Source organism: Mus musculus, chromosome 10 (genome assembly GCF_000001635.26).
Source record: "Mus musculus strain C57BL/6J chromosome 10, GRCm38.p6 C57BL/6J".
NCBI lineage: Eukaryota > Metazoa > Chordata > Mammalia > Rodentia > Muridae > Mus > Mus musculus.
Window position 1 is genome coordinate 128,790,910 of NC_000076.6, and position 25,662 is coordinate 128,816,571.

The 25,662-nt window shown below is 47.9% G+C and overlaps 3 protein-coding genes across 20 annotated transcripts in view; 2 read left to right on the forward strand and 1 right to left on the reverse strand.

Annotated features, from left to right (window-relative positions):
* On the forward strand, positions 1–9,918 carry Mmp19 (matrix metallopeptidase 19). Of its 2 annotated transcripts, none has more exons than NM_001164197.2 (9): positions 1–57; positions 676–761; positions 3,617–3,747; positions 3,911–4,126; positions 4,651–4,896; positions 5,480–5,605; positions 7,218–7,382; positions 7,527–7,654; positions 7,796–9,918. In NM_001164197.2, the coding sequence occupies exons 3-9, from the start codon at positions 3,657–3,659 to the stop codon at positions 8,189–8,191; spliced, it is 1,368 nt and encodes a 455-aa protein (NP_001157669.1). In that variant the 5' UTR covers positions 1–57; positions 676–761; positions 3,617–3,656; the 3' UTR covers positions 8,192–9,918. The 2 variants fall into 2 exon arrangements, with proteins under 2 accessions (NP_001157669.1, NP_067387.1); NM_021412.3 differs by having other exon boundaries at positions 46–235.
* Positions 7,180–14,477, reverse strand: Tmem198b (transmembrane protein 198b). Of its 12 annotated transcripts, none has more exons than XM_030245324.1 (6): positions 13,751–13,840; positions 12,897–13,267; positions 12,189–12,448; positions 11,027–11,608; positions 10,442–10,602; positions 7,180–7,625 (listed from the first exon to the last, which is right to left on the reverse strand). In XM_030245324.1, the coding sequence occupies exons 3-6, from the start codon at positions 12,361–12,363 to the stop codon at positions 7,584–7,586; spliced, it is 960 nt and encodes a 319-aa protein (XP_030101184.1). In that variant the 5' UTR covers positions 12,364–12,448; positions 12,897–13,267; positions 13,751–13,840; the 3' UTR covers positions 7,180–7,583. The 12 variants fall into 12 exon arrangements, with proteins under 12 accessions (XP_030101184.1, XP_030101185.1, XP_006514289.1 ...); XM_030245322.1 differs by lacking the exon at positions 7,180–7,625 and adding an exon at positions 9,127–10,320 and having other exon boundaries at positions 13,093–13,267; positions 13,751–14,477; XM_030245321.1 differs by lacking the exon at positions 7,180–7,625 and adding an exon at positions 9,127–10,320 and having other exon boundaries at positions 12,668–13,267; positions 13,751–14,477.
* The window catches only part of Dnajc14 (DnaJ heat shock protein family (Hsp40) member C14), a 14,545-nt gene continuing 2,877 nt past the window's right edge, over positions 13,995–25,662 (forward strand). The window contains exons 1-4 of one of the 6 annotated variants that reach the window (XM_030245331.1): positions 13,995–14,552; positions 15,259–16,711; positions 23,129–23,235; positions 23,657–23,776. In XM_030245331.1, coding sequence (XP_030101191.1) covers positions 15,302–16,711; positions 23,129–23,235; positions 23,657–23,776 — 1,637 coding nt within the window. In that variant the 5' untranslated portion in view covers positions 13,995–14,552; positions 15,259–15,301. Of the gene's footprint in view, positions 14,553–14,644; positions 14,818–14,853; positions 15,107–15,258; positions 16,712–16,736; positions 21,003–23,128; positions 23,236–23,656; positions 23,777–25,662 lie in introns of those variants that run through there. The other 5 variants (NM_001359825.1, NM_001359824.1, NM_028873.5 and 2 more) reach the window with 5 other exon arrangements.

Genomic DNA, 25,662 nt, shown 5'->3' on the forward strand with positions numbered 1-25,662 from the left:
TTCTCCACAGTTGAAGGCTTATAAAGAGGACCAGAGGCTGACAGCAAAGACCTGGAGGTAAGAGTCCCTTGCTTAGCTCTGCTCCTCCAAACTTTCAGAAGTCTCAGGCCAGAGGCAGCTTCTGGAGCTCTTGTCTGCTGGGATCATGGACTGGCAGCAGCTGTGGCTGGCATTCTTACTTCCCATGACAGTCTCAGGCCGGGCTCTGGGGCCTACAGAGAAGGAGGCAGTCTTGGTGAGTCCTCTGGGCAAAGGAGGGCTCAGAGTGTGGGAATGACAGGGATACCCATGCACCAGTCTTCTCTAGGTTTTCCTCTTGCCCTCCAACCTACCCACCTCTTTTTATTTGCTCTGCATCCTGATCTATGTAGCCTGTTCTTTTCCTTGTCCCATTTGAGGCCCCTTACTCAGGCATACAGTCCTTCTGTATCTGTCCCCTCATATCTGGCCTGTTAGTTCATTTGGATTGTTTGCTTGAGACATGGTCTCACTATGTATCCCTGCCTGGCCTAGAACTTGCTATGCAGTCTAGGGTGGACTTGAACTCACAGAGATCTGCCTGCTTTTGCCACCTGAGCACTGGGGTCAAAGGCATGCACTACCACACCCAGCTTCTTTGAGGTCACTTGGAAGCTTAACCCTGAGACTAACCTTTCAATCTCCATGTTGTTATAGGATTACCTGTTGCAGTATGGGTATCTACAGAAACCTCTAGAAGGAGCTGATGACTTCAGGCTGGAAGATATCACAGAGGCTTTAAGGTGAGGTTTTAAGGCCACAAGGTGCAAGCTTTCACAGCCGAGGTGTCAAGTTCTTCCCTCTGCCCAGGTCCACCTCTGCTTGACTGTAATGCACAGCAGGGACTTGTAGGATGGTAATGTTACTCAGGGTGGTGAAAGGTGAGGTGAGATGGAGAGTAGGGATGAGGAACACACAGGTCATGGATGGTGGTACACAGCTGTGATCTCAGCACTGAGGTGGCAGAGGCAAGCATTAAAAGTCGGAGACACCAGGCGGTAGTGGAGCACGCCTTTAATCCCAGCACTTGGGAGGCAGAGACAGGCAGATTTCTGAGTTCGAGGCCAGCCTGGTCAACAAAGTGAGTTCCAGGACAGTCAGGGCTATACAGAGAAACCCTGTCTCAAAACAAAACAAAACAAAACAAAACAAAATAAAACAAAACAAAACAAAACAAAACAAAAGAAAGTTGGAGACTAGGGCTGGAGAGATGGCACAGGGGTTAAGAGCTCTGGCTGCTCTTTCAGAGGTCCTGAGTTCAATCCCTAGCAACTATATGGTGAGTCACAACTGTCTGTAGTGGGATCTGATGCCCTCTTCTGGCTTTCTTAGGCAGTTGAACATACACAAACAACATTTACATATACAGAAACATACAGAAAAATGAAAATCTCCTCCATGTTCCCTTCCCACCTCCCCCTCCAAGGTTTCTCTGGGTAGCTCTGGCTGGCTGTTCTGGAACTCACTCTCTAGACCAAGCTGGGTTTGAGCTTAGAGATACACCTGTCTCTGCCATTGTAGTGCTGGGATTAAAGGTGAATGGCACCACCACTCAGCTAAAGGCTGTTTAACAAAAGAGCCGGAGACTAGCCTGGACTACACGATGAGTATTTATCTTTATTTTTCATTTTTATTATTACTTTTTGATTCTCACACTGTAGCTTAGACTGGCCTGGAACTCCTGGGAATCTGTCTGTCTCAATCTCCACTATGCTACAGTTATAGTTATGAGCCACTATATTGAGCTAGAGTCCTTGTCATTAAATGTTTTAATGTATTGCTTTTAACAACTTCATGTATGTATGTCTGTATGTCTGTATGTATGTGTGTGTGTATGTATGTGTGTATGTATGTATGTGTGTATGTATGTATATATGTGTGTATGTATGCATGTATATGTATGTATGTGTATGTGTGCATGCATGCATGTATATATATATGTATGTATCTACATGTGTATGTATGCATGTGTGTTGGTCATTCTTGACCCATTACCCTCTCATTCCCCTTCATTCCTCCTGAATATTTTCTTCCTTATTCTATTTTCTTTGTGACCCACCGAGTTTAATTAGAGCTGTTTGTTTTAAAGTTTTTTTTTAATTGCATTTATTTTTTCCGTATGTCTGTGTGGGAATGGGTGCACATGCCATTGTACATGTGTGACGATCAGAGGAGCAGCAGTGAGAGTCACTTCTCTCCTTCCACCATGTGGGGCCTGGGGATTGAGCGTATGTAGTCAGGTTTGGCAGGCAGTGAGTCCTACACCCACTGACCTTCTTCACTGGCCCATTTTGATTAAAAAAATCATTTTAGATTTATTAATTTTATTTTATGTATAAATGTATGTACACCCCCAGAATGCTTGGTGCCTGAGCTGGTCAGAAGAGGGCATCAGACCCTCTGTAACTGGAGTTTAGGATGGTTGTGAACCACCATGTAGATGCTAGAAACTGAACCTGGGTCCTCTTTAAGAGCAGAAATTCTCATAACTGCTGAGTCATCCCTCCAGTTCCCCATTTTGATTTTTGAAACAGGGCCTCATGTAGCCTGGGCTGGTCTTGAACCTGCTGCGTAGTGAGGATGACCTTGAACTCCTAATCCTCCTGTCTGTCCTGGGATCACTGAATGAGCTACCATGAACACCCAGCCAGTCCTTGTCCAAAAAAAAAAAAAAGGCAAAATGAGGGTGGAGAGATGGCTTAGTGGTTGAGAGAAATGGCTGGCCTTGTAGAGGACCCAGGTTCAGTTCCTAGCACTCACATGGCAGCCCATAACCATCTATGACTCCAGTTTTCTGTCTCTATAGGCTATACACATGGAGTATACTTACACACATGAAGGGAAAACACTCATACAAATAAAATAAAAAGAAAGAAATATATCTTAAAAATAAAAACAAACCCAAACAGCTAGGCATGGTGGCTCTCATCGTTAATCCCTGTGCTCAGGAAACTAAGGAAGGAGTACTGGCATGAGTTTGAGGCCATACTGTGTTACAAAGTGAGTTTGAAGCCACTCTAGGCTTTAGAGGGAGAGACCTTGTCCTGAAAGATAAACAAAATGAGAAACACAGCCCATGGATCTGCCCAGGCCAGGCACTCCTTTGGAGCACTCCTTGGAGGCTCTGTCCTTCGTAGCTAAATACTGATAGGAACTCACAGCCCACAGGAGGTACTGCCTGTGTACAGTTATGGATTGAAGCTGTCCCAGTGTAGGCTGGGAGGCGAGTCCAGCTGACTGAAGTGGGTAACCTGGTGAGACTGTGCAGGGAGATGCTCCTGAGGATGGCTAGGGAGTTGAGTTGGGGTACTCACTAGAACAGAAAGCTAGAAGGTGTGGAGGGAGGGGAGGGAGGCAACACTTCAGGGCAGTCTTCCTCAAAATGTCCTGAAAACAGAGTTGGAGTGCCGCCGTTTCTACAGACAAAGCCCCAGTTATGAGCACTAGAGACTGCAGTGTCTGTGGCAGCTTCAGAGACTTTGTAACCATTCTTTGTCATTACTTTGGGCACAAGGAGGCCAAAGATAGATCCTCAATTTCCAGCCATTCCAGATCTACCTGCCCTTGTAGACCTCTCTTTCTCTCACTCTCTTTCTAGAACTTTCCAGGAAGCATCTGGACTGCCCATTTCCGGTCAGATGGATGACGCCACAAGGGCCCGTATGAAGCAGCCCCGTTGTGGTCTGGAGGATCCCTTCAACCAGAAATCTCTTAAATACCTGCTTCTGGGTGAGGACTGAGCCTGGGAAGGGGAGGAGAGGGCAGCCTGAGTGTTGGTGGCACTGGGATAGTCTGGAGTCTTCAGTGCCTCTTAAGGAGGGCACTGAGTACCCTCACCCTAGGCGGCTCTCCTGGTTGTGTTTCTAACTTCACTTTCTGGTCCCTTAACCAGGCCACTGGAGAAAGAAGAACTTGACATTCCGCATCTTCAATGTGCCCTCCACCCTCTCACTTCCCAGAGTCCGAGCAGCCCTGCATCAAGCCTTTAAGTACTGGAGCAGCGTGGCTCCTCTGACCTTCCGGGAGGTGAAAGCTGGTTGGGCTGACATTCGCCTCTCTTTCCATGGCCGCCAAAGCCTGTACTGCTCCAATACCTTTGATGGGCCTGGTAGGTACTGGTTCTTAAGCTCTCAACTTACAGACCTCACCAATACACTGTGTCTCTTTGAGCCAGTTATCCTGGGATCTTAAAGTTCAGGTTGTCGGTTTTATCTGCCTATACCCTGTAGTCCCCAGAGGTGCCATTTCTCATACAGCTGGGCCCTTACTAAGTTTCCTCTTGCAATCTTATGCCTGGCTTTCATTTCCTCTCTCAAACTTCACCTGAGAGGGGACTGAGTCACAGAGGAGAGGTGGCTGGGGAGGTGGCGATTCTATTTTGGACTTCCCTGAGTGATGCGTGATGCCTGGGAAGAAGCAAACTAAGCTAGCTATGATGTAAACTAGGTTTCATGCTCAGGCTGACATGAAACCCACTGTGCTTCTGAGTCTGATCCTGAACTTCTGATCCTCCTGTGTCTATCTTCCAAGTGCTGTGATTACAGGTGTGTTATCACTCTTGACAGCAGCTTATATAGAGTCCGCAGGGTGTGCTCTCTAACATTACTGTCTTGCTTTTTCCTTCTGTCCCAGGAAAGGTCCTGGCCCATGCTGACATCCCAGAACTTGGGAGTATACACTTTGATAAAGATGAACTCTGGACTGAGGGGACCTATCAAGGAGTGAACCTGCGCATCATTGCGGCCCATGAAGTGGGCCATGCCCTAGGACTTGGGCACTCCCGATATACCCAGGCACTCATGGCTCCTGTCTATGCTGGCTACCAGCCCTTCTTCAAGCTGCATCCAGATGATGTGGCAGGGATCCAGGCTCTCTATGGTGAGCATAAGAGTCAGTCTGAATAATAACTCTCTAGGCTCAAGGGGACAATACTGGCTTTCATGGGCATGAAATGGCTTGGCCTCTTTCTCTTTCTCTTCCTCTGCCCAGTTCTTCAAGCTATTCATCTTCAGAAACTGTCTCTATTTTTAGACTCTTTTATATCTAATCATCCTTCCTGGACTTTCTCTCCTCACACCCTAATTCTTTTTTGTTGTTGTTCAGAGACAAGGTAGAGATTATGTAGCTCTGGCTGTCCTGGAACTTGCCATGAAGCTCCGGCTAGCCTTAAACTCATGGAGATCCACCTGCCTCTGCATCCATCCCTTGTGCTGGGATTAAAGGCATGCATCACCACGCCTAGCAACCCCATTCTTGAAGATGCAGAGTATACATTCCAGGAAATTTCCTCCTTGCTGAGGCGAACTAAGCTGTGTCTCCTGTATCTCCCGGCCACCAAGAGAAACTTCTTAAAATTCCACTTCCTCTCTGTGTGGGGCCGTTGATGAAAATGTACAGCCGACCAGTAGAGAAGCTGAGTGTTTGGACTTCTTTGGCTACATTGTTTTACTTCACCTCACAGGCAAGAGGAGCCCAGAGACAAGAGATGAGGAGGAAGAGACCGAGATGCTCACTGTGTCTCCAGTGACTGCAAAACCTGGTCCCATGCCAAACCCCTGCAGCGGTGAGGTGGACGCCATGGTGCTGGGTGAGACCCTTTCCACAACAGGCTGTTGACAGGCAATGGGGGCAGTCTATTGACTCCAAGACTTAGACAAATAGAGATGACATGGGACTGTAACGGGATTGGGGGTTGGACTCCAGGGAAAATGTGTAGCACGGGAAGGGATCACTCAGAGCCAAATTTAAAGAAGGCGAGGGTCCTTTCAGTGAAATCTTGCTGGCATATGCAATAGTGTCTGGGTTTGGTGGTTGATTATGGGATGTGGATCCCTGGGTGGGGTAGTCTCTGGATGGTCCATCCTTTCATCTTAGCTCCAAACTTTGTCTCTGTAACTCCTTCCATAGATATTTTGTTCCCTATTCTAAGGAGGAATGAAGTATCCACACATCAGTCTTCCTTCTTGATTTTCTTGTGTTTTGCAAATTGTATCTTGGGTATTCTAAGTTTCTGGGCTAATATCCACTTATCAGTGAGTGCATATCAAGTGACTTCTTTTGTGATTGGGTTAATAGCTGTCTCATGTGAGGCTATGCCAGTGCCTGGCAAATTCAGAAGTGGATGCTCACTGTCATCTATTGGATGGAACACAGGGAGCTCAATGGAGGAGCTAGAGAAAGTACTCAAGGAGCTGAAGGGGTCTACAATCCGATAGGTGGAACAACAATACGAACTAACCAGTACCCCCAGAGCTCTTGTCTCTAGCTGTATATGTAGCAGAAGATGGCCTAGTCAGCCATCATTGGGAAGAGAGGCCCCTTGGTCTTGCAAACTTTATATGCTTCAGTACGAGGGAACGCCAGGGCCAAAAAGTGGGAGTGGGTGGGTAGGGGAGCAGGGCAGGGGGAGGGTATAGGGAACTTTCGGGATAGCATTTGAAATGTAAATGAAAAAATATATAATAATAATAATAATAAAATAAAGAGGGCTAGGTAGTTGGGCAGTTGGGCAGTGGTAGCATACCTGTTTGATCCCAGCATTGGGGAGGCAGAGACAGGTAAATCTCTTGAGTTTGAGGATAAGACAAAGTCTAAGAGTGAGATCCAGGACAGTCAGGACTACAGAGAAACCCTGTCTTGGAAATACAAACAATCAAACAAAAGATGCCTGGGTAAGCATTTACCATGGTTGCCACCTTATAAAAATTCATGTGGCAGGGCAGTGTGGCACACACCTTTGATCCTCGCGCTCCAGAGGCAGAGGCAGGTGGATCTCTGTGAGTTCAAGGCTAGCATGGTCTACAGAGTGAGCTGGATTACACAGAGAAACCCTGTCTGGAAAAACAAACAAAACAAAACAAAACACACATGAAAACATAACAAAATGGAATTTGTTGCAATGCCTATTAGAGAAGGCTTTGTCCCTGGTTGGAAGAATTTTAAAAGCTACCTGGAGTGGAGTAAGAGATCTCCAAAGGGGACAAGTTGACTGACTGGAGGGCTCTGAACAACAAAGGAGGGGCTCATCTCTATGCTGTCCCTCTCTGCCCTTTTCTCTAGAAGCTGAGTGAGGTTTTTTGTTTGTTTGTTTGTTTTTTTTTGTTTTTTTTGAAAAGCCCATCAGAGACCAGTAAGGAAAGCACTGAAGACACTCACAAGTCGTTATTTTTTTAAACTTGTTGACATGCTTCTGCTCTCAGGGCCTCGTGGGAAGACTTATGCTTTCAAGGGCGACTATGTGTGGACTGTAACAGATTCAGGGCCAGGCCCCTTGTTCCAAATATCTGCCCTTTGGGAGGGGCTTCCTGGAAACCTAGATGCTGCCGTTTACTCTCCCCGGACACGACGGACTCATTTCTTCAAGGGTAAGTGGGGTTCTTAGGTCATATCTAAGGGCCTGGTCATTAAAAACCTTTGGGTGGGAGGAGGCATTGAGAAGTTTCGGCGAGGGCGACCCAAAGGCCCATCTGATGACAGAGGTGGCTTGCACTTCCTTTGACCACTCTCAGGAAACAAGGTGTGGCGGTATGTGGATTTCAAGATGTCTCCTGGCTTTCCCATGAAATTCAACAGAGTAGAGCCCAACCTGGATGCAGCTCTCTACTGGCCTGTTAATCAAAAGGTGTTCCTGTTTAAGGTATAACAGAACTGAGGGTAATTCCTTCTGAGGAGGGGCACAGTCTCATCCTTAATGGGGCCCAACTTCTACAGTTTGGATCAGCTTCTGGAGTCCCCTAAGTTCTTTCCTCATTACTTTTCTCCATCTACCCCAAATTAGGGCTCAGGATACTGGCAATGGGATGAACTGGCCAGAACTGACCTTAGCCGCTACCCTAAACCAATCAAGGAACTGTTTACTGGAGTGCCAGACCGACCCTCGGCAGCTATGAGCTGGCAAGATGGCCAAGTCTACTTTTTCAAGGGCAAAGAGTATTGGCGCCTTAACCAGCAACTTCGAGTGGCAAAGGGCTATCCCAGAAATACGACACACTGGATGCACTGTGGTTCTCAGACTCCAGACACTAACTCATCAACCGGGGACGTTACTCCTTCAACCACAGACACAGTCTTGGGTACCACTCCATCAACCATGGGCTCAACCTTGGACATTCCCTCAGCTACAGACTCTGCCTCCCTCTCATTCTCTGCTAATGTCACCCTGCTAGGGGCCTGAGAACTATTCAGTGGACACTAGGCCTAATGTCCCTAGATACTCCACTTCTGGATACCACATTCCTGTGTTCCTAGAAGGTGTCCACTTAATTCTGAATCAGTCTCCAATTCCTGTTTCTTCTTGTCATATAGCTGTTTCAAGTGTGACATCTAGTCTCTGGTGGAGGGAAACTGTCAATCAGGAGGGGGTTTTTTGTTGCTGTTGTTTTTTTTTTGTTTTGTTTTGTTTTGTTTTTGACAGTCTCTCTACATAGCACTGGCTATGGTTATCAGCTATCCTGAAACTCTCTGTGTAGATATGTAGACCAGGCTGCCTTGAACTCACAGATATCCACCTGCCTCTGCCTCCTGAGCGCTGGGATTAAAGGCCTGTGCTACATGCCTAGCATTTTTTTTTTTTTTAGATTTAAGGCATGTGTTACCATGTCCGACTGTCAGCTGGGGCTTTAGCTGACAGGAGGAAGCAGCTAACAGCTGGGTATTGAATTCTTCCAACATAAAGTGCAAAAAAATATCATGGCCAGTAAACTGAGCTTGGGATTTGGAGTCCTTGAGCCACCTGACTATGTGTGGCTTTGGCTAGCTAATTAACCCTGTCAAACCTTGGATTCCCTATTAACAAAGTAAGGCTAATATCAATGTTACAGGATTGTTATATTAGATGAAAATACTGTATGTGAAATATCTGACAGACTCTGGAACATTTGTGTTTAGGTAAAGGCTAGCTTCATGTTCCTGGAAGAGAACTGAGTTATCTGGGTATATTCATGTATATGTATGATATGTATGTGTGCATTATATATGGTAGTGTATGCCATATAGGTGCCATAGCAGATCTTTGTGGCGGGGTGGGGTGGGGTTGGGGGAGTAGATTAGCTTTGTTTCGTGGTGCAAAGAAAGTAAAAAGCAGCAACAGTAGAGGCGCATCTCCCCAGGTGAATTTTCAATGCCATTTTATTCCCAAATTCCTTGTTCTTCCTCCCTCTTATTACAGATCTGCTGCTCAGGGGAAAGATATATTTTCTTTACTATGTCTGGGAAACCAGGAAATAGATCTTGGTCAGGAGAATCAGAGGAGGGAGAGTTAGAATGGTCAGTAGCTGGGCCCGAATTCTGGTTTAGGAGGAAAGCTACTTTAAAAGACAGAAGGCACTTGGCTACAGTGCAGCCCCAAAGACCAGGCTCCTCTGAGAAAAAGGTCAAGGAGCCAGCTTTTGGAGAGAGGGGAGCTGAGGCAGATGCTGTGGTCCTCCTCCACTGAGGAGAGGGGGAAAGCAGCATGGAAGATGGAGCCCCCCGCAGAGGTAGCAGGATTCACGAGTGTAGGGTCCAGGAAGAAAGGCCAACCAGAAGCCCAATCACCCCCGAGTAAGGAGCCGGGGAACTTCTGTGCCATTCCTCCTGCCAAAAAACTATCACTGGGTATGGTGGTGCATGCCTTTAGTCCCGGTACTGGGGAGGCACAGGCAAGCAGATCCCTGTGAGTTCAAGGCCAGCCTGGGCTACAAAGTGAGTTGCAGGACAGCCAGGGCTACACAAAGAAGCCCTGTCTTGAGAGACCAAAACCCCAATCTAACCAAACAAAACCAAAAACAAACCAAAAAACAAAACCCAAACAAAACAGGTTTTTGGGAATGGGTTGTAGTTCAGAACACTTGTCTAATATGGGCAATGCTCTGGGTTCCACCTCAGCATTACAGAAATTAATAAAAAACTATTTTGGGCATACCTCCTTGTTTCAGAGTCAGTGTCTCTAGGGACCAGGGCACCTCTACTACTGGACAGAGGTAGGTGCTTGTACTTTGTCTTCCACCCCCTCCCCCCCATCTTTATAAGAATTTTCTCTGCCTGTCTCTAAAAGGGTTGGTCTGGGCACAGAACCTATTCCCAAGTCTAAGAGGTAGGGAAATCTGTATGGGTCCTATGGGCTCAGGCCCTATCCACTTAGCAATCTCCTGCCCCCACCAGGGGTATCAGTGTCACTGGAGGTTAGGCTCAGGTCTGGTCAGAGTGAGGTGTGGTAAGCAGGCCAGTGGAGCTGCAATCAGAATCCAGGTCCAGGATAGTGTGGGTGCCTGGGGCCTGGGTGCCTGGTACCAGCTCATACTCTCGAAGACTCTGGAGATAACTCTAATTGGATACAGGGTGGAGAGGGTAGAAAAAAGGTTCTGGGTCAGAGCCCCCAGCTCATCCTGGCCATCACTTGGTCACCCCCTTACCCCCAACAAGGGTGTCTCACCCTCCTACTCACTGGAGCTGGACTGTGAGCAGGGCTCCGGATATTGGGGGTAAGCTGGTTCCGATAGCTGCCTCCACACAGTCCTGTCCCAGAAGAGTTCCGATGCCTCTTAGCCTCTTGCTGCTGATGGATCCGAAGGAGCTGGAGATGCCTTTGCTGGTGGCTCAAGATCACTGTTGGGGAGGAGGCAATACAGATTCAAGGGGGATTCTTTAGGCCCCGAATACCAACCCCCAAAAGAACCATGCACCACAGAAGTCCACTTGACCTTACTGCTGTGGGTCTCTCAAGCCTCACCTTCCCTTCGGTTGTCAGATTTTCTTCTACATTTTTCTCCTATCCTTCTCTGGGATTCCTCTGCCCTCTCATAACAGTCTTGAAATAACTGTGCTCTGCATCACCTGGCGATTTTCCTTCTCATTCTACCCAGACTTCCTTTGGCTAGTTCAGCTTTAACTTTCCTTCAGTGCCCTGCCCTGTTTGATGTGGGATCCTCCCCAGTCCTCATCTCTCCATCTTTCCCTCCCCTCAAGTATAGAATCCGGGGACAGAAGCAGGGGCAGGCTGGCTGCTTTTTGTACCACAGCACTAACTCACCATTGGTGCGGCTCCCACGTTCCTCAGCCATGAGTTTCCACTGGGCCAGTGTCCCAAGAGCCCCCAAGACTGGCCAGGTTCCCAGCAAGACCCAGCTATACCAGCAGAGAGGAAGCAACTCTGGAAGTGCCTGCAGGCGTTCACCCAGTCTAGTGCCCAGTGCCAGTCCTTCCAGGAAGTAGTCAGCACAGGCCACCAGCACCGCAGCACCTAGCAGTGCTGTGCCCAGGACTGTGAATGGACGTGGCCACCGAAGTGTGAGCAGGGCTCCCAGCAGTGCCAGCCCCATCAGTCCGCCGACCGGCACCCAGGCTGAATGCGGCTGGTAGATGGGTTCAGTACCCAATAAGGTTCCAACACCCAGGGTCAGACCTAGCAGGAGACCGGTCAGAAAGAGCCCGACACTGCGGACCAGCATGGTGACCAGGCCGCAGAGGAGTCCGATGCCCAGTGCTATGCCTGCGCTCACCTCCAGGCTCAGCTGTGTCTCTAGCACCCGCTCTTTATGGCACAGGAGGAAGATCACCAGGGCTCCTGACAGCAGACCCGAGAGAAACATCACTGCCTTGAAGCAGCGGTAGCCTGGGGAGGGAGGCAGGAGGCATTGAGATACAGAAAGGGGGTCCTACGTATTGGGAGAGGAACAGCTAACCAGGGAGCAGAAGCCAGGTACAGCACACCGTGGCAACCTCAAGGAAAGGGGAAAGAGAAGTGTAAGCCCAGTGATAGAAGGAGGGAACTCAGAAATTCCGAGGGGATAGGTAGAGAAACCAGGAGGCAGAGTGGATGCACTGTGGGAAAAAAGCAGGACAGCATCTAGGTCCTCTAGGTACATGGGAAATCACCACAGACTGATTCAGATTCTGGGGAGAGTTGAAATCTCCGGTGGGAGGGATAAACTAGGAATGGAATTCTGAGGTAGGAGACAGAGGAAAAGCCCATAACGGAGGCAGAGGTGAGAGCCAGAGGGTACGGTACGGGCAAACAGAATAATGGGAAGCTGGGAGAGGCAGGATGGAAAATTCTGAAGGTAGGCATCTCCTAACAGAGGAGGTGAAGTGGCCTGGGAGCGAGGAAGACATTTGGCATCATTCTTGAGGGTAGCAGTGTTGGGAAGCTGCCCCTGCCCCCCACCCCATCCCCAGGCCCTGCCCTTTCTCACCAAAGCAGCAGTAGATGATTCCGAAGCAGCAGCAAAGGGCACACACAAGGGCAGGGGCCAAGTCGAGGCTGTCCTGGGGTTCCAAGACACATCTCGGGGCTGGGGGCTCTGGGAGTTGTTGGTTAAAGGGCCTTGGGTGAGATGTTATAGTCAGAGGCAATGAGGCTTTTTCCATGGTAGAAGAGAAGGTGGTCACAGAATGGAAGGTTAGAGAAATCTCCTTTCATCCATCCATAGCTAACTGGCAGGGGCTGGTAAACCTGGAAGAGAATAGAAAGCAGAAACCACAAATCTTGGGGATTCTGTACTTCCATTTCTTTTGAAAAAATGACTTGTTCCAACTAAAAAGCAATTCCTCTCATCTGCAGTTGGAATTCAATACTAAGCCCGGTTGAACCAGACCGAGTAGGGTTAATAACGTGGGAGAGGAAGGAAGAGGAGAGGATGAGTCACCTTAGGGTCTCAGAACAACTGCTTACCACCCTGAAGGGCTGAGGAGAGCAAAGGGGTGGGATTGCTTCCTTAGACCTCCAGCTTCATCCAGCTCCCAGAGGTCCTAGGCACGGGGGTGGCCATCGGCTCCCCAGGCCTGGAGTTGCTCTCTAAACTCCTGAAAGTCGGAGCCCAAAACCTGTAAGCTAAATGCAACCCCCAAGGAAGAAAGGGAACAGACATTTAAAAGTTTCAAATAAGGACTTAAAGAGTCACCCAGTCAGCCTCTGTCCGGATTTTGAAGTCTTGGCTTCATGCCGAGATGGAGTGGTTGGGGAAAGCCGAATACAGCCAGTCCAAATCCCATCGCCCTACATGGAGTAAGCAGGCGCCTTGCCCACAGATAATCTCCTCACATCTTGGTATCCACTTGCTACTAGCCTCAGACTCACACGGGAATTGTTCCACCCACCCTCTCATCCAGGCACGCCTGGGCTGCCAATGGGATTTGATGCTGATCCTGAAGGATCACTGACGATGAGAGGTTGGCATTGCGGGAGTAGGGTGGTGCGGATGCACTTTCCTTCTGCCGTCTTTAGGGTACTGAGGCTGAAGGACTGGAGACCTCCCGGGGCTCTTCTCAATCGCTTAAGAGTTTGGGACGCAAAACAAGGAGAGACCAGGAAGGGTGTTAACTACTCACCACCCTGCAGGGCTGAGGAGAGCAAAGGGGTGGAATTGCTTTCCTAGACCTCCAGCTTCATTCCAGCCCAGAGGTCCTAGGCACACGGGTGGCTGTTGGCCGCAGGCACCCCCTTGGGCTACTGTGCTCTGTTGCTCCCTAAACTCAGGCAAGTCGGAGCCCAAACCCAGGGAGCTAAATGCAATTAGCTTGGGGGCGGGGGTGTGTGTGGGGGAAGGAGACAGGGAGTGTGTATGGGGTGGGGGGGGGGGAGGATGACATCACGGGGCGGGCCCCCTCAATCTTTACCTCTGTCTGTGGGGGAACCCAGGCTACCCACTTCTCTAATCTAGGAGGAGGGACGCCCCCTAACCATAGCAATGAAGAGTTTTGTGACGCCCATCAAGACTAAGACGGAAGGTCTCTGAATGCTAAGGAGATTAATTACCAACTTAACGTTTTCAAAGCCCAAATAGGGTCCCAAAGCACCCGCTGGTCCAACTTGGTTTCTTCCACTTCCCAGAGAATTGGAGTATTGTCTTCTGGGGAACCGGGTGGTCGGGAGCCGGAGAAGGGTTTTTAACTAGTGCTGGGTGGGGGTGTTCATGGGTGGAAAAAAAAACTTGTGGAGCAAGACGGGCCTGGCAGGGACACTGGCAGAACTGTAAGGCTTTAAAGGAGTGCAGACGAGAGGTTCCATCAGGGTCTGCGTAGGGGTTGGGGAGCGTGCTGGCTTCGACCCAAAGCTTACTATGTAAATGAGATGCAAAGCAGCACGCAGATGAGTGCGGGGTTCTGTTACGCTGGACTAGGTTCTGAGCTCCGTGGAACCAGGTACCCCTAGCCGCATTCCCTGGCCCGGCCCTTACGCCGCGTTCACAGGGGGCGGATCGGCGGCGTGGAAGCTCGCCAGTTGGGTCCAGGAGAAGTGTCGCGTCTCTTTAGGGGGCTAGCTAGTCCGGGACACACACTTCTCCGCAACCTCTTGGCTGGACAGCCGACAGGGAAGGGTCTGGGCGAGCAGGGTCGCTGGCTCCTCTGCGTGCCCTGGGTGTCTGTCTGCACGCCAAAGACGGTGTGTGCTTCGGCAGCCGCCCTTCATCTCCGTTTCAGCAGCGACGACGAGGAGTACAGTTCGCAGGCTTCAGCTCGCTTACGGCGGGACCTGCGTGGAGGCGGAGGGCCCTTTAAGGGGTGGGGCCGGATGCTCTAGCACCGCCTCCTCGATTGACTCCGCGCCCGCCGCGCAAGTGAGAGCCTCGGCTAAGCGCTTTTCTCTTCCCTTCGCGACCTTTTCCCCCCCCCCGGTGACCCCGGAAGTGGAAGTAAGCGGCCGTGGCGGGGACGGAAGGCGGAAGCGGAGCGTGAGCGGGAGGCGGAGCCGGGGGAGCTGCTCCTGTAGCTCCCCCTGGCAGCTCCCCCTGGCCTCAGGCGCAGCTGCTTGAGGAGGGAGGAGTTACCGCTGCTGCTCGGTACGTCGCCTTCGCCCCTGGTACCCCGTCGGTGGGTTCTCGGGTAATCTTTTGCAGGGGCACCTCGAAGCTCCGCCCTCAGCTTTTCCTCTAGCCCTGCACGGTCCCCACCCTTTTCTGACAGATTGCGGCCTCCCTCTTTCAGGCAGTCTTTTTTTTTTTTCCTAAGAGTTACCCCCCCACCCCCCCGCCGCCCCGACCACACCCTTTGCGGCACCCCCCCTCCCCCCCATTTCTCAGATTGAAGATTGTTAGCTTCTTGGAGGAAGAAGAAAAAAAAATTAAGATTTCGGGAGTAAGGGGGTTTCTGAGGTCCGGGTTGGTGCAAGCAGGTTTGTGGTCTGCCTAACTCACGTTTATTGTTAGGGATAGCGAATTTGAGCTAACACTGCCTGGGGAGTGGGTACATTGAATATGTCATTTTGAGATTGTTTAACTCTTGGTTCTATCCTTGACCATTCCCAACTTGATATCTTTGTTACAGGCAATGATGGCAGTGACCTAAAATCCTCAGGAAGCCCGGGGTCATGGCCCAGAAGCACCCGGGAGAAAGAAGGTTGTGTGGAGCCCACCGCAGTGGTGGTACCTCCCTCAGTACATCAGGATCCTCTGTGGACCCCGAAATACTTTCATTCTCAGGACTCAGGGACTCAGCAGAGACTGCTCCTAATGGTACACGATGCCTCAAAGAGCACTCCGGCCCTAAGTACACACAGCCTCCAAATCCAGCCCACTGGTCAGATCCAAGCCATGGTCCTCCAAGGGGTCCAGGACCACCTAGAGGAGGAGGCTACCCTGATGAGAGCGAGACAGGTTCAGAAGAGTCAGGAGTGGACCAGGAACTCTCAAGAGAGAATGAGACTGGGTACCAGGAGGATGGGAGTCCTTCTTTTCTTTCCATTCCATCTGCTTGTAACTGCCAGGGAAGCCCTGGAGTCCCCGAAGGAACTTACTCCGAGGAAGGAGATGGCTCTTCTAGCAGCCTTTGCCACCATTGCACCTCTCCAGCCTTGGGGGAAGATGAAGAGTTGGAAGAAGAATATGATGATGAGGAACCTCTTAAATTTCCCAGTGATTTTTCACGTGTGTCCAGTGGAAAGAAACCCTTGTCCCGGAGGCAGAAGCACCGTTTTCTGATCAAGGAGGATGTTCGGGATAGTGGACGCAGAGAACCCAAGGCCCCAGGTCGTCATCGGCTGGCCCGAAAAAGAAGTCAGACAGATAAGCGCAGAGGCCTGGGACTGTGGGGAGTAGAGGAACTATGTCAGCTTGGACAAGCAGGCTTCTGGTGGCTGATTGAACTTCTGGTATTGGTGGGAGAGTATGTGGAAACCTGTGGCCATCTCATTTACGCATGCAGGAAGCTGAAAGGCAGTGACCTGGACCTTTTTCGAGTCTGGGTGGGGGTCTGGGCCAGGAGACTGGGGGGCTGGGCCCGCATGATGTTCCAGTTTCTAAGCCAGAGCTTCTTCTGTGTGGTGGGGCTGCTCATCCGTATTCTTAGGGTAGTGGGTGCTTTCCTACTCCTGGCTCTCGCCCTCTTTTTGGGATGTCTACAATTGGGCTGGAGGTTTTCGGTGGGACTGGGCAACCGGTTAGGCTGGAGGGATAAGACCGCTTGGCTGTTCTCTTGGCTGGGTTCTCCAGCCTTGCATCATTGCTTGACTCTGCTGAAAGATAGCAGGCCATGGCAGCAGCTGGTAAGGTTAATACAGTGGGGCTGGCAGGAGCTGCCCTGGGTCAAACAGAGGACTAAGAAACAGGGCAATGCACCTGTAGCTAGCGGGCGATACTGCCAGCCTGAAGAGGAAGTGACCCGACTCTTGACCATGGCTGGGGTTCCTGAAGATGAACTAAACCCTTTTCATGTGCTGGGGGTTGAAGCTACAGCATCCGACACTGAACTAAAGAAGGCCTATAGGCAGCTAGCAGTAATGGTGAGTATCCTTTGCTGCTTCCTGTTGCTCTTTCCCCATATTTTCTGTTCCAGTTTTTAGGGAGTGTAGAGTCAAGGGAAGGTGAAGGATTTCCTTTCTTTGTTTTGTTTTTGAGTTAGGGTTTCACCTTGTAGACAGACTAACCTGGAACTCATGATTTCTCCTGGCTCCATCTGTGAGTGCTGTGACTTACAGGTTTTGCCACTATACCTAGCTAAGGGTAGCATTCTTGGGAAAGAGTTATAAAGGCGTTTCTCTGACTAGGAATTTGACTTTTCTCCATCTTAAGTCTTTTGTCGTAAGGTCTTTTTTGGGGGGAGGGGGTGTAATATAAAAGGAAGGGTTGGACTTACTCTGCAGCAGCTAAGTGCAGCTCCTTTCCTTAGGGTCGGGAAGAGCCTAGTCAGACAGCCCCTTAGTTGCTATCACCTGAACAAAGGGATATTTGTTTTGTTTTGGGACATGGTTTTGCAGACTAGCTCCAGCTAGCTTTGAATTTGTGATCTTCCTGCTTTTGATTGGGAAAGGCTGGGCTCACACATACAGCACCATGAATGGTAAGGGAGGAATTTAAAGAAAATATCTTTTTTTCCCCTTTTTTTAAAGATTTATTTTGTTGATATGAGTACACTGTCGTTGTCTTCAGACACACCAGAAGAGGTCATCGGATCCCATTACAGGTGGATGTGAGCCACCATGTGGTTGCTGGGAATTGAACTCAGGGCCTCTGGAAGAGCAGTCAATGCTCTCAACCACTGAGCCATCTCTCCAGCCCCCAAGAAACTTTTTATTGATTCTTTGTGAGTTTCACATTCTGTGCCCCAGTCCCACTCATATCCCTGTGTGCTCTTGAAGCTTCTCACCTAAAACACACCACATGCGCGCGCGCACACACACACACACACACACACACACACACACACACACGCACACGCACGCACGCACGCACGCACGCAAGCACGCACGCATATGCACGCACACGCACCCTAAACAAAACAAAGCATGGAAAATGTCTTGTCATGGAAGTTGTAGTGTGTTGTTCACAGTGTCCCACACTATACACCTCCAATCACACATCTTCACTTGGAAAAGTTCATTGTAGTGAGTTTGGTTTGAGGTCTCTGGCTTTTGTGACACCACCAATATTGAATCCTCACCGGGATCCTTCTGGTTATCCTGTCACTTGGTGTCATGAGGATCCTCCTGCTTTGGATCAGCATGACCAGCCTTTTTATGTGCCCCAACAGTTCATAGATGATGTAAATTTTGGACTGTATCAACTCAAAGTCCTGCATCTGAGCCTGAGTACCACTCAGGTACCCAGGGCCTCTGGGTGACCTCCTCTGTCCATACCGTATGGCGTGGGCTTCTGTGTGTCTGTGGCCCGCCAGCGCTGCATGGTGGAGGGCAGCTCTCTGGGCATCTTCCCAGCCCCTGTGTGGCAGTCAGCAGGTCTTTGAATGTCTACTGTCTAACCACTGCCACCAGCACAGTCCTGGGATACTGTGATGACTTCTTTGTCACTGACCTCAGTACTGCAGCCAGAGGTCTCAGCCCAAAGCAAATCAGGGAGAAATCTATCTTTCTTTCTCTCTCTCTCTCTCTCTCTCTCCCTCTCTCTCTCTCTCTCTCTCTCTCTCCTTCCTTCCTTCCTTCCTTTCTTTCTTTTGGTACTTTCTTCATTCACATCTCCAGTGCTATCCCAAAAGTCTCCCACACCCTCTTCCCCCCCAGGAAGAAATTATCTTTTTAGGTTTATTTATGTGTATGAGTGTTTACTTCAACACATGTACATGCATCACATGTGGCCTGGTACCCAAACTGATCAAAAGAGTGTGGATCCCTTGGAGCTGGAGTTACCGATGGTTGTGAGCTACTGTGTAGGGACTGGGACTGAACCTGGGTCTTTTGTAAGAGCATCAAGTGTTTTCAGCCACTGAGCCACCTCTCCAGCCCCAAAGGGAGATTTTTTTACCATGGAGAAAATCTGCCTCTTCCTAGAGAGGCAGGTGTGGACCTAGTATGGGAGTGTTCAGGATGTGCGTTTGGGTGGTTATTCCAGGACCAGGAAGAAAACAGCTTCTGTTTCCTTTTGGTATTGGATGGCATCCAGAGCCTTGTGGATGCTAGGCAGGTGCTTTCCCACTGAGGTACATACACTTTAACCTGAAAACAGGAATTTTAAGAACAAGAGTATGAGCAGGAAGAAAAAAGGAGCATAAATCAATAGAGAGATATGTGTATCACGCATGTGTGTAAGAAGATACGATTGGTTTTGTTAACTCTGTAGGTGGGAGTTTTGATCCACTATATACCACTTTTTGGCAGTGCTGGGGATCAGACCCAGAGCTTTGCTCATTCTAGGCATGTACTCTAAAGATTTATTTATTTATTTATTTATTATAGGTAAGTATACTGTAGCTGTCTTCAGACACCCCAGAAGAGGGCATCAGATCTCATTACAGATGGTTGTGAGCCACCATGTGGTTGCTGGGATTTGAACTCAGGACCTTAGGAAGAGCAGTCAGTGCTCTTAACCACTGAGCCATCTCTCCAGCCCGGCATGCACTCTATAATCGAGCTAAATCTCCAGCTCTGCTATTGCTGTTTCTGTATGTACAAGTAAAACTACATTATGAATATAATATGTGTAAAACTACATCTGAGGCCAACTTGTACTGAATCTATGGGTCCGAATCATTAAAACATTACGATTTTCAAATTACTATAGTGGCTGTATTATATAAAGAGGAATGGACACCCAAGGCTTTCCCTGACAAAGGTTCAGGAAGACCCTAGACTGATAATTAGCAAGGAACTAAGTTTAGTGGGAAATGCATTTCTTGGTGGATGGCTTGGTATCTTCTTAGAGTGGTCAACAATTACTTCCCCCCTCAGATTGTTACTAAGAGTAGTAGAACCCCCTTTGTTTCACCTTCAGAACTTTTACCACATATCTTCTCTTGGTCAATATCATTCTTACAAACATTTTTGTTTTCCAACTTCCTTTGGAGTAGTTGTCCCATCCTTTATGTACCTGGCTCTACCCCAAAGATCTCTGTTGTTCTGGGATAGAATTTCTGTTGGCTTTTCTTATATAACTGTACTGGCTAGTTTTGTGTCAACTTGACACAGCTGGGGTTATCACAGAGAAAGGAGCTTCAGTTGAGGAAATGCCTCCATGAGATCCAACTCTAAGGCATTTTCTCAATTAGTGATCAAGGGGGAAGGGCCCCTTGTGGGTGGGACCATCCCTGGGCTGGTAGTCTTGGGTTCTATAAGAGAGCAGGCTGAGCAAGCCAGGGGAGGCAAGCCAGTAAAGAACATCCGCCATGGCCTCTGCATCAGCTCCTGCTCCCTGACCTGTTTGAGTTCCAGTCCTGACTTCCTTTGGTGATGAACAGCAGCATGGAAGTGTAAGCCGAATAAACCCTTTCTTCCCCAACTTGCTTCTTGGTCATGATGTTTGTGCAGGAATAGAAACCCTGACTAAGACAAATTGGTACCAGCAGAGTGGGGTATTCCTGTGACAAACTGACCATGTTTTGGGGAGGTCTGTGGAAGGACTTTGGAACGTTGGTCTTGAAGATCCATTCGTTGTTAAGAGCTCTGTGGGATGTTGTGTAGGAGCTTGGAAGATAACGTTGAGAACAGTGCAGAAGATGGAGGCCTGGCTTGTGAAATTTCAGAGGGAAAATTAAAGACTCTTTTCAGGGCCATTGCTGTTTTGACTGTGAAGATTCTGTAGTTCTGGTTAGCTGGGGCTGAAGAATCAGCTGTGATTAACAGGATACCAGAACTACTAAAGCAAAAACTTTGCATTACTGGGACTATTGATGCTGGTTAGCTGGAGCTAAGAAATTAGCAGTGATTAAGAAGAGACCAGCATCATTTAGGTGACATCTTCTGGGAAGTGTTTTCTGAGAGCACAGTGGCTGTGTTCCAGATATAGCCAAAGTTGTACCTTGTGCTGTGGCTGGACTTGGTAATGTGTAAGGGTCACCCAGGTGGTACTGGTTTTGAAGGCATGAAGGAGTTGAGCAGAGCAGCTGAGGCTTGGCACTGTGAGAGACCATGGAAGGCCATTGGTGAAAGTCCAGCCTCAGTTGCAATTGATGGCCCAGGACTGAAGGGGTCATGCAGTGTTTTGGAGATGCCAGTACCATGAGATGACCACCAAGAGCAGCAGCAGCAGTGGAGTACAGGCATCTGGAGCCTAGAGGATGACACGTGTGCTACAAAGGGCATGGCTGGAGAAGTGACCCAAGCCCTTGGAGGAGCCCAGAAGATCGTAAGTTGGATCCCAGACATTGGATGGTTGGAGATTGACTTTTGCTTTTGATTGGCTGTGCCCTAATATTTTCCCTCTTGAAGGAAGAAACTGTTTTAGTGGAGCCCACAGTTAAGAGACTTTTAATTGTAAAAAGACTTTGGATTTTAAAAGAGATGGATATTTTAAAGAGATTGAAATTTTAAGAATATGTAAAGACTGTGGGACTTTTAAAGTTATTTAGATCTTGGGGATGAATAAGAATGTAAGGGTTGAGGCTTACTAGTGATGTGTTTGTGTGTCAAGTTGACAAGGGGTCAATTGTACTGGCTAGTTTTGTGTCAACTTGACACAGCTGGGGTTATCACAGAGAAAGGAGCTTCAGTTGAGGAAATGCCTCCATGAGATCCAACTCTAAGGCATTTTCTCAATTAGTGATCAAGGGGGAAGGGCCCCTTGTGGGTGGGACCATCCCTGGGCTGGTAGTCTTGGGTTCTATAAGAGAGCAGGCTGAGCAAGCCAGGGGAGGCAAGCCAGTAAAGAACATCCCGCCATGGCCTCTGCATCAGCTCCTGCTCCCTGACCTGTTTGAGTTCCAGTCCTGACTTCCTTTGGTGATGAACAGCAGTATGGAAGTGTAAGCTGAATAAACCCTTTCTTCCCCAACTTGCTTCTTGGTCATGATGTTTGTGCAGGAATAGAAACCCTGACTAAGACAATAACCTAGGCTCCAGTATGAGTATGTTTATTCATATTCATATGAAGCTTTTATATTAGCTTGAGACTGTGAAGTCTAAAAGCATCCTTTTTATTTGGCATAAGTGATGATACTCATCTCTATACTTCTGGGAACAATCAGGATGCTGTAGGAAGATGGGTTATTATTTGTTGTGGAGAAAAGGCTGAAAAAACATATAAAAAGACTGAGATTATAACTGAAAGATTGATATACTTTCAGTTCTGGAACAGAGAGGCAGACTAGTAGAAGGTTTCAGATAAAGGCTCTCTTAGTTATTGTTTTATTGCTGTGAATGTACAAGAAGGCATTTTATTGGGGGCTTGCTTATGGTTTCAGAGAGTGAGTCTAACACCATCATGGCAGGGAGCATGGCAGCAGGAAGGCATGGTGCTGGAGTAGTAGCAGAGAGCTTACATCTGATCCGAGGGGGAGAATGGGAGGGAAGAGTCAGGGAGATGGGAGCTGAGAGAGGGGAGACGGGCTCTGAACTCATCATTCTACTGCTTTATCATCCAGAGTGCTGGAATTACAGGAATGTGCTTGTACTTCCAACTTTGGATAAGGAATTTTGAAGTTGGATGAGTCTGAAGGTGTAACATATTGGAAACTTTTATATTAAGACTGTTATAAAACTAAATGCAAGGGCTTAAAATGTCAGGTAGGGTGACTTACATCCCTGTTTGTCTGGGGCTAAGGAGTTTGCTTATACATGGGACTTTTGAGCTAATCTGGGATTTAAACTCAGATCTCTGCAAAGCTAAGAGTATTTGACCATTAAGCTATATTGATTTTCCGAAGGATAATGAAAGAGAACTCTTTGATAGAAGAATATCTATGAGGAGGTGGAGAGATGGCTTAATAGTTAGGAGCACGTGCTTTAGGAGACCTAGTTTCAGCTCTCAGCACTCATGCTGGACAGCTGAAGCTACCTACAACTTCAACTTCAGCAGGATCTGTTACCACTTAAAAATCTTTTTTTTTTTTTTTTTTTTTTTTTTTTTGGAGACAGGGTTTTTCTGTGTAATCCTGGAACTCACTCTGTAGACCAGGCTGGCCTGGAACTCAGAAATCCATCTGCCTCTGCCTCCCAAGTGCTGGGATTAAAGGCTTGTGCCACCACGCCCGGTGCACCTCTTAAAAATCTTAAGAAGAGATAAGGGGCTGGATTGATGGTTTAGAAAAGGTTAGAGGTTACTCATGTAGAACAACAAAGTTCAGTTCCCAGGATTCACAGTGGCTCACAACTGCCTATAACTTCCATTCTTGGGGACCTGACACCTATTTCTGACCTTTGGGGGCACCAGGAATACACATAGTACACATGTGCACACACACACACACACACACGACCTGAGATGGGGGAGGGTTGGAATGAGTCTGTGATGCAAACTTTTTGTGTTTTGTGTAGGTCCATCCTGATAAAAATCACCATCCCCGGGCTGAGGAGGCCTTCAAAATTTTGCGGGCAGCTTGGGACATTGTCAGCAACCCAGAGAGGCGGAAGGAATATGAGATGTGAGTTTGAAATGGGACATTTTAGGTAAAGTAGATGGAAAAATCCTCTATTGGAAGGTCTTGTGGGTGGAGGCTGTCAGGCAGAAAGAACTTAAATTTTTATTTTAACTTAGCAGCCTCTACAGCAGTCGTTCTCAACTTGTGGGTCATTGGCTCCCAACAACCATTTTGCAAGGGTTGACTATCAGATATCCTGCAACCAGATATTTATGTATTTTGTTATTAATATATAACATAGCAAAAATATACTTAAAAAGTAGCAACAAAAATAATTCTATGGTTAGGGGTCACCACAGCATGAGGAACTGTATTAAAGGGTTACAGCATTAAGAAGGTTGAGAACCACTACTCTAGAGGCATCCAGATCTGTCTCTCTTTGTGCCTTAATACCCTCTGACTTACGAAGCCTTTCTCTTTTTAGGAAACGGATGGCAGAGAATGAGCTCAGCCGGTCAGTGAATGAGTTTCTGTCGAAACTACAAGATGACCTCAAGGAGGCAATGAACACGATGATGTGCAGCAGATGCCAAGGAAAGCATAGGTATGAAACAGGACGGCAGGAGTATACCAGCTACACTAAGGGTTAGGTAACCAAAGACCTTCCTGGGAGTGCTATTGATGACTATGGAGTACAGACTGACTCCCAAGGTTTCTACTTTTTCCTGCTACTAAGCAATTGAGGATTTAGGGCTGGAGAGATGGCTCCAAGGTTAAGAGCACTTGTTCTTTTCCCAGAGGATCCGATTTCGGCTCTCGCACTTACAACAGATGGTTCACAACTGTCTGTAGCTATAGCTCTAGCCAGACACCTCTGGCTCTGAGGGCATTTAGTCATGCATGTGCTCACAGGCACATAACTTAAAAATGATAACACATTTTTAAAACAAAAAAAAAAAAGATTGAGGCTGGAGAGATGACTCAGTGGTTAAGAGTACTGACTGTTCTTCCAGGGACCCCATGTTTAATTTCTAACAACTATATGGTGGCCTATAGCTATCCATACACCATTCTCAAGGGATCTGATGCCCAGTGTCCTTTCTTGGCCTCCAAGGGCACCAGACATGCATGTGGTACACAGATGAACAAACACTCATACACATAAAAAATTTTTTTAAAACAAAGTAAAATATGGTACTCTGATTCCATCCATTAAAAAAAAAAGGCATCAAAGTCCCTAGAACTAGAGTTACAGATGGTCATGAACTACCATGTGGGTGGTGGGGATCAAAACTATGTCTTCTACAAGAGCAACAAGTGCTCTCTTAACTGCTGAGTCATCTTTCCAGCTCCTGAATTTAAAAAAAAAAATCTTTAAAATTACTTACTTATGTGTGTGCATTTGCTTGCATGCATGCATGCATGCGTGTGTGTGTGTGTGTGTGTGTGTGTATGTGCGTGTGTATACAGAGGTGCATTATGTGTGGAAGTCCCAGGACAACTTGTTGGGAGTTTTCTTCTTTGGCCACATGGACCTACGGAATTGAACTATGGTCACATGCTGGTGATTGCAGAGGTCAGAAAAGGGACATCTGCAACTGGAGTTAGAGATGGTTGTGAGCCCTCCTGTCAGTGCTGGGAACTAGACCTGGGTCCTTGGCAAGAACAACAGCACTCTTAGCCCTGGAACCATCTTCCTAACTCTTTTGAGATATGTTTTAACTGCACTGGTGGGAATGTCAGGTTGGCCTCACATGTAATGTGATGACATTCTTAGCTTTTGAGTTGGTGGAAGCTAGTGTGTATTACTACACTGCAGAAGGGCTTACCTAATACTCAAGGCTGTGAGGTGAAACACAGGTGGCAGAGGATGGATGGCTATCAAAGGGGTGAAGATAGACCAAGATAATTTGCCTAAAGACCTGCAATATTCAGATTCCATAGTCAGTATTAGTTCTAATCAGTCACCTTTGTAAAATCTTTAACATAGGTGTGGCTTTTGGGTGTGTGTGTTATATAATAAGCAGCAAGAAAAAAAAGAAAGGGTTTACAAGGCCTTGCCTTTTTGAGGATTTATAGGTAGTTAATGGTTGCTGGAAGAGAGAAAATTTCTTAAGTTGTATAGCCACTGATAAGGTGCCCATGCGCTTGTAAACAACCCTAATAAAACTGATTAGGTCACTCCCTGCCTCCCAACAAAGGATAGGACATGAAAACAGAACAGTAATTTTAAGGTGTAATGGGAATGGGGGGGAGAAAGAGAGAAAGTAGCAGGGGGTGCATAGGATCAAAGTACAGTGTGTGTATGTATGAAAACATAATCAAAGCTGTTTTTGTCTATAGTTGTTATATGCTAATAAAAATGAAGAAAAAATAGCTTAAATAGAGAAATATGAAAGCAGAGCGTGGAAACATACCTTTGAATACCAGCACTTGGGAGTTTAAGGTGGAAGCATTACATGTGTAAGTGTAGCCTGGGCTATACACCAA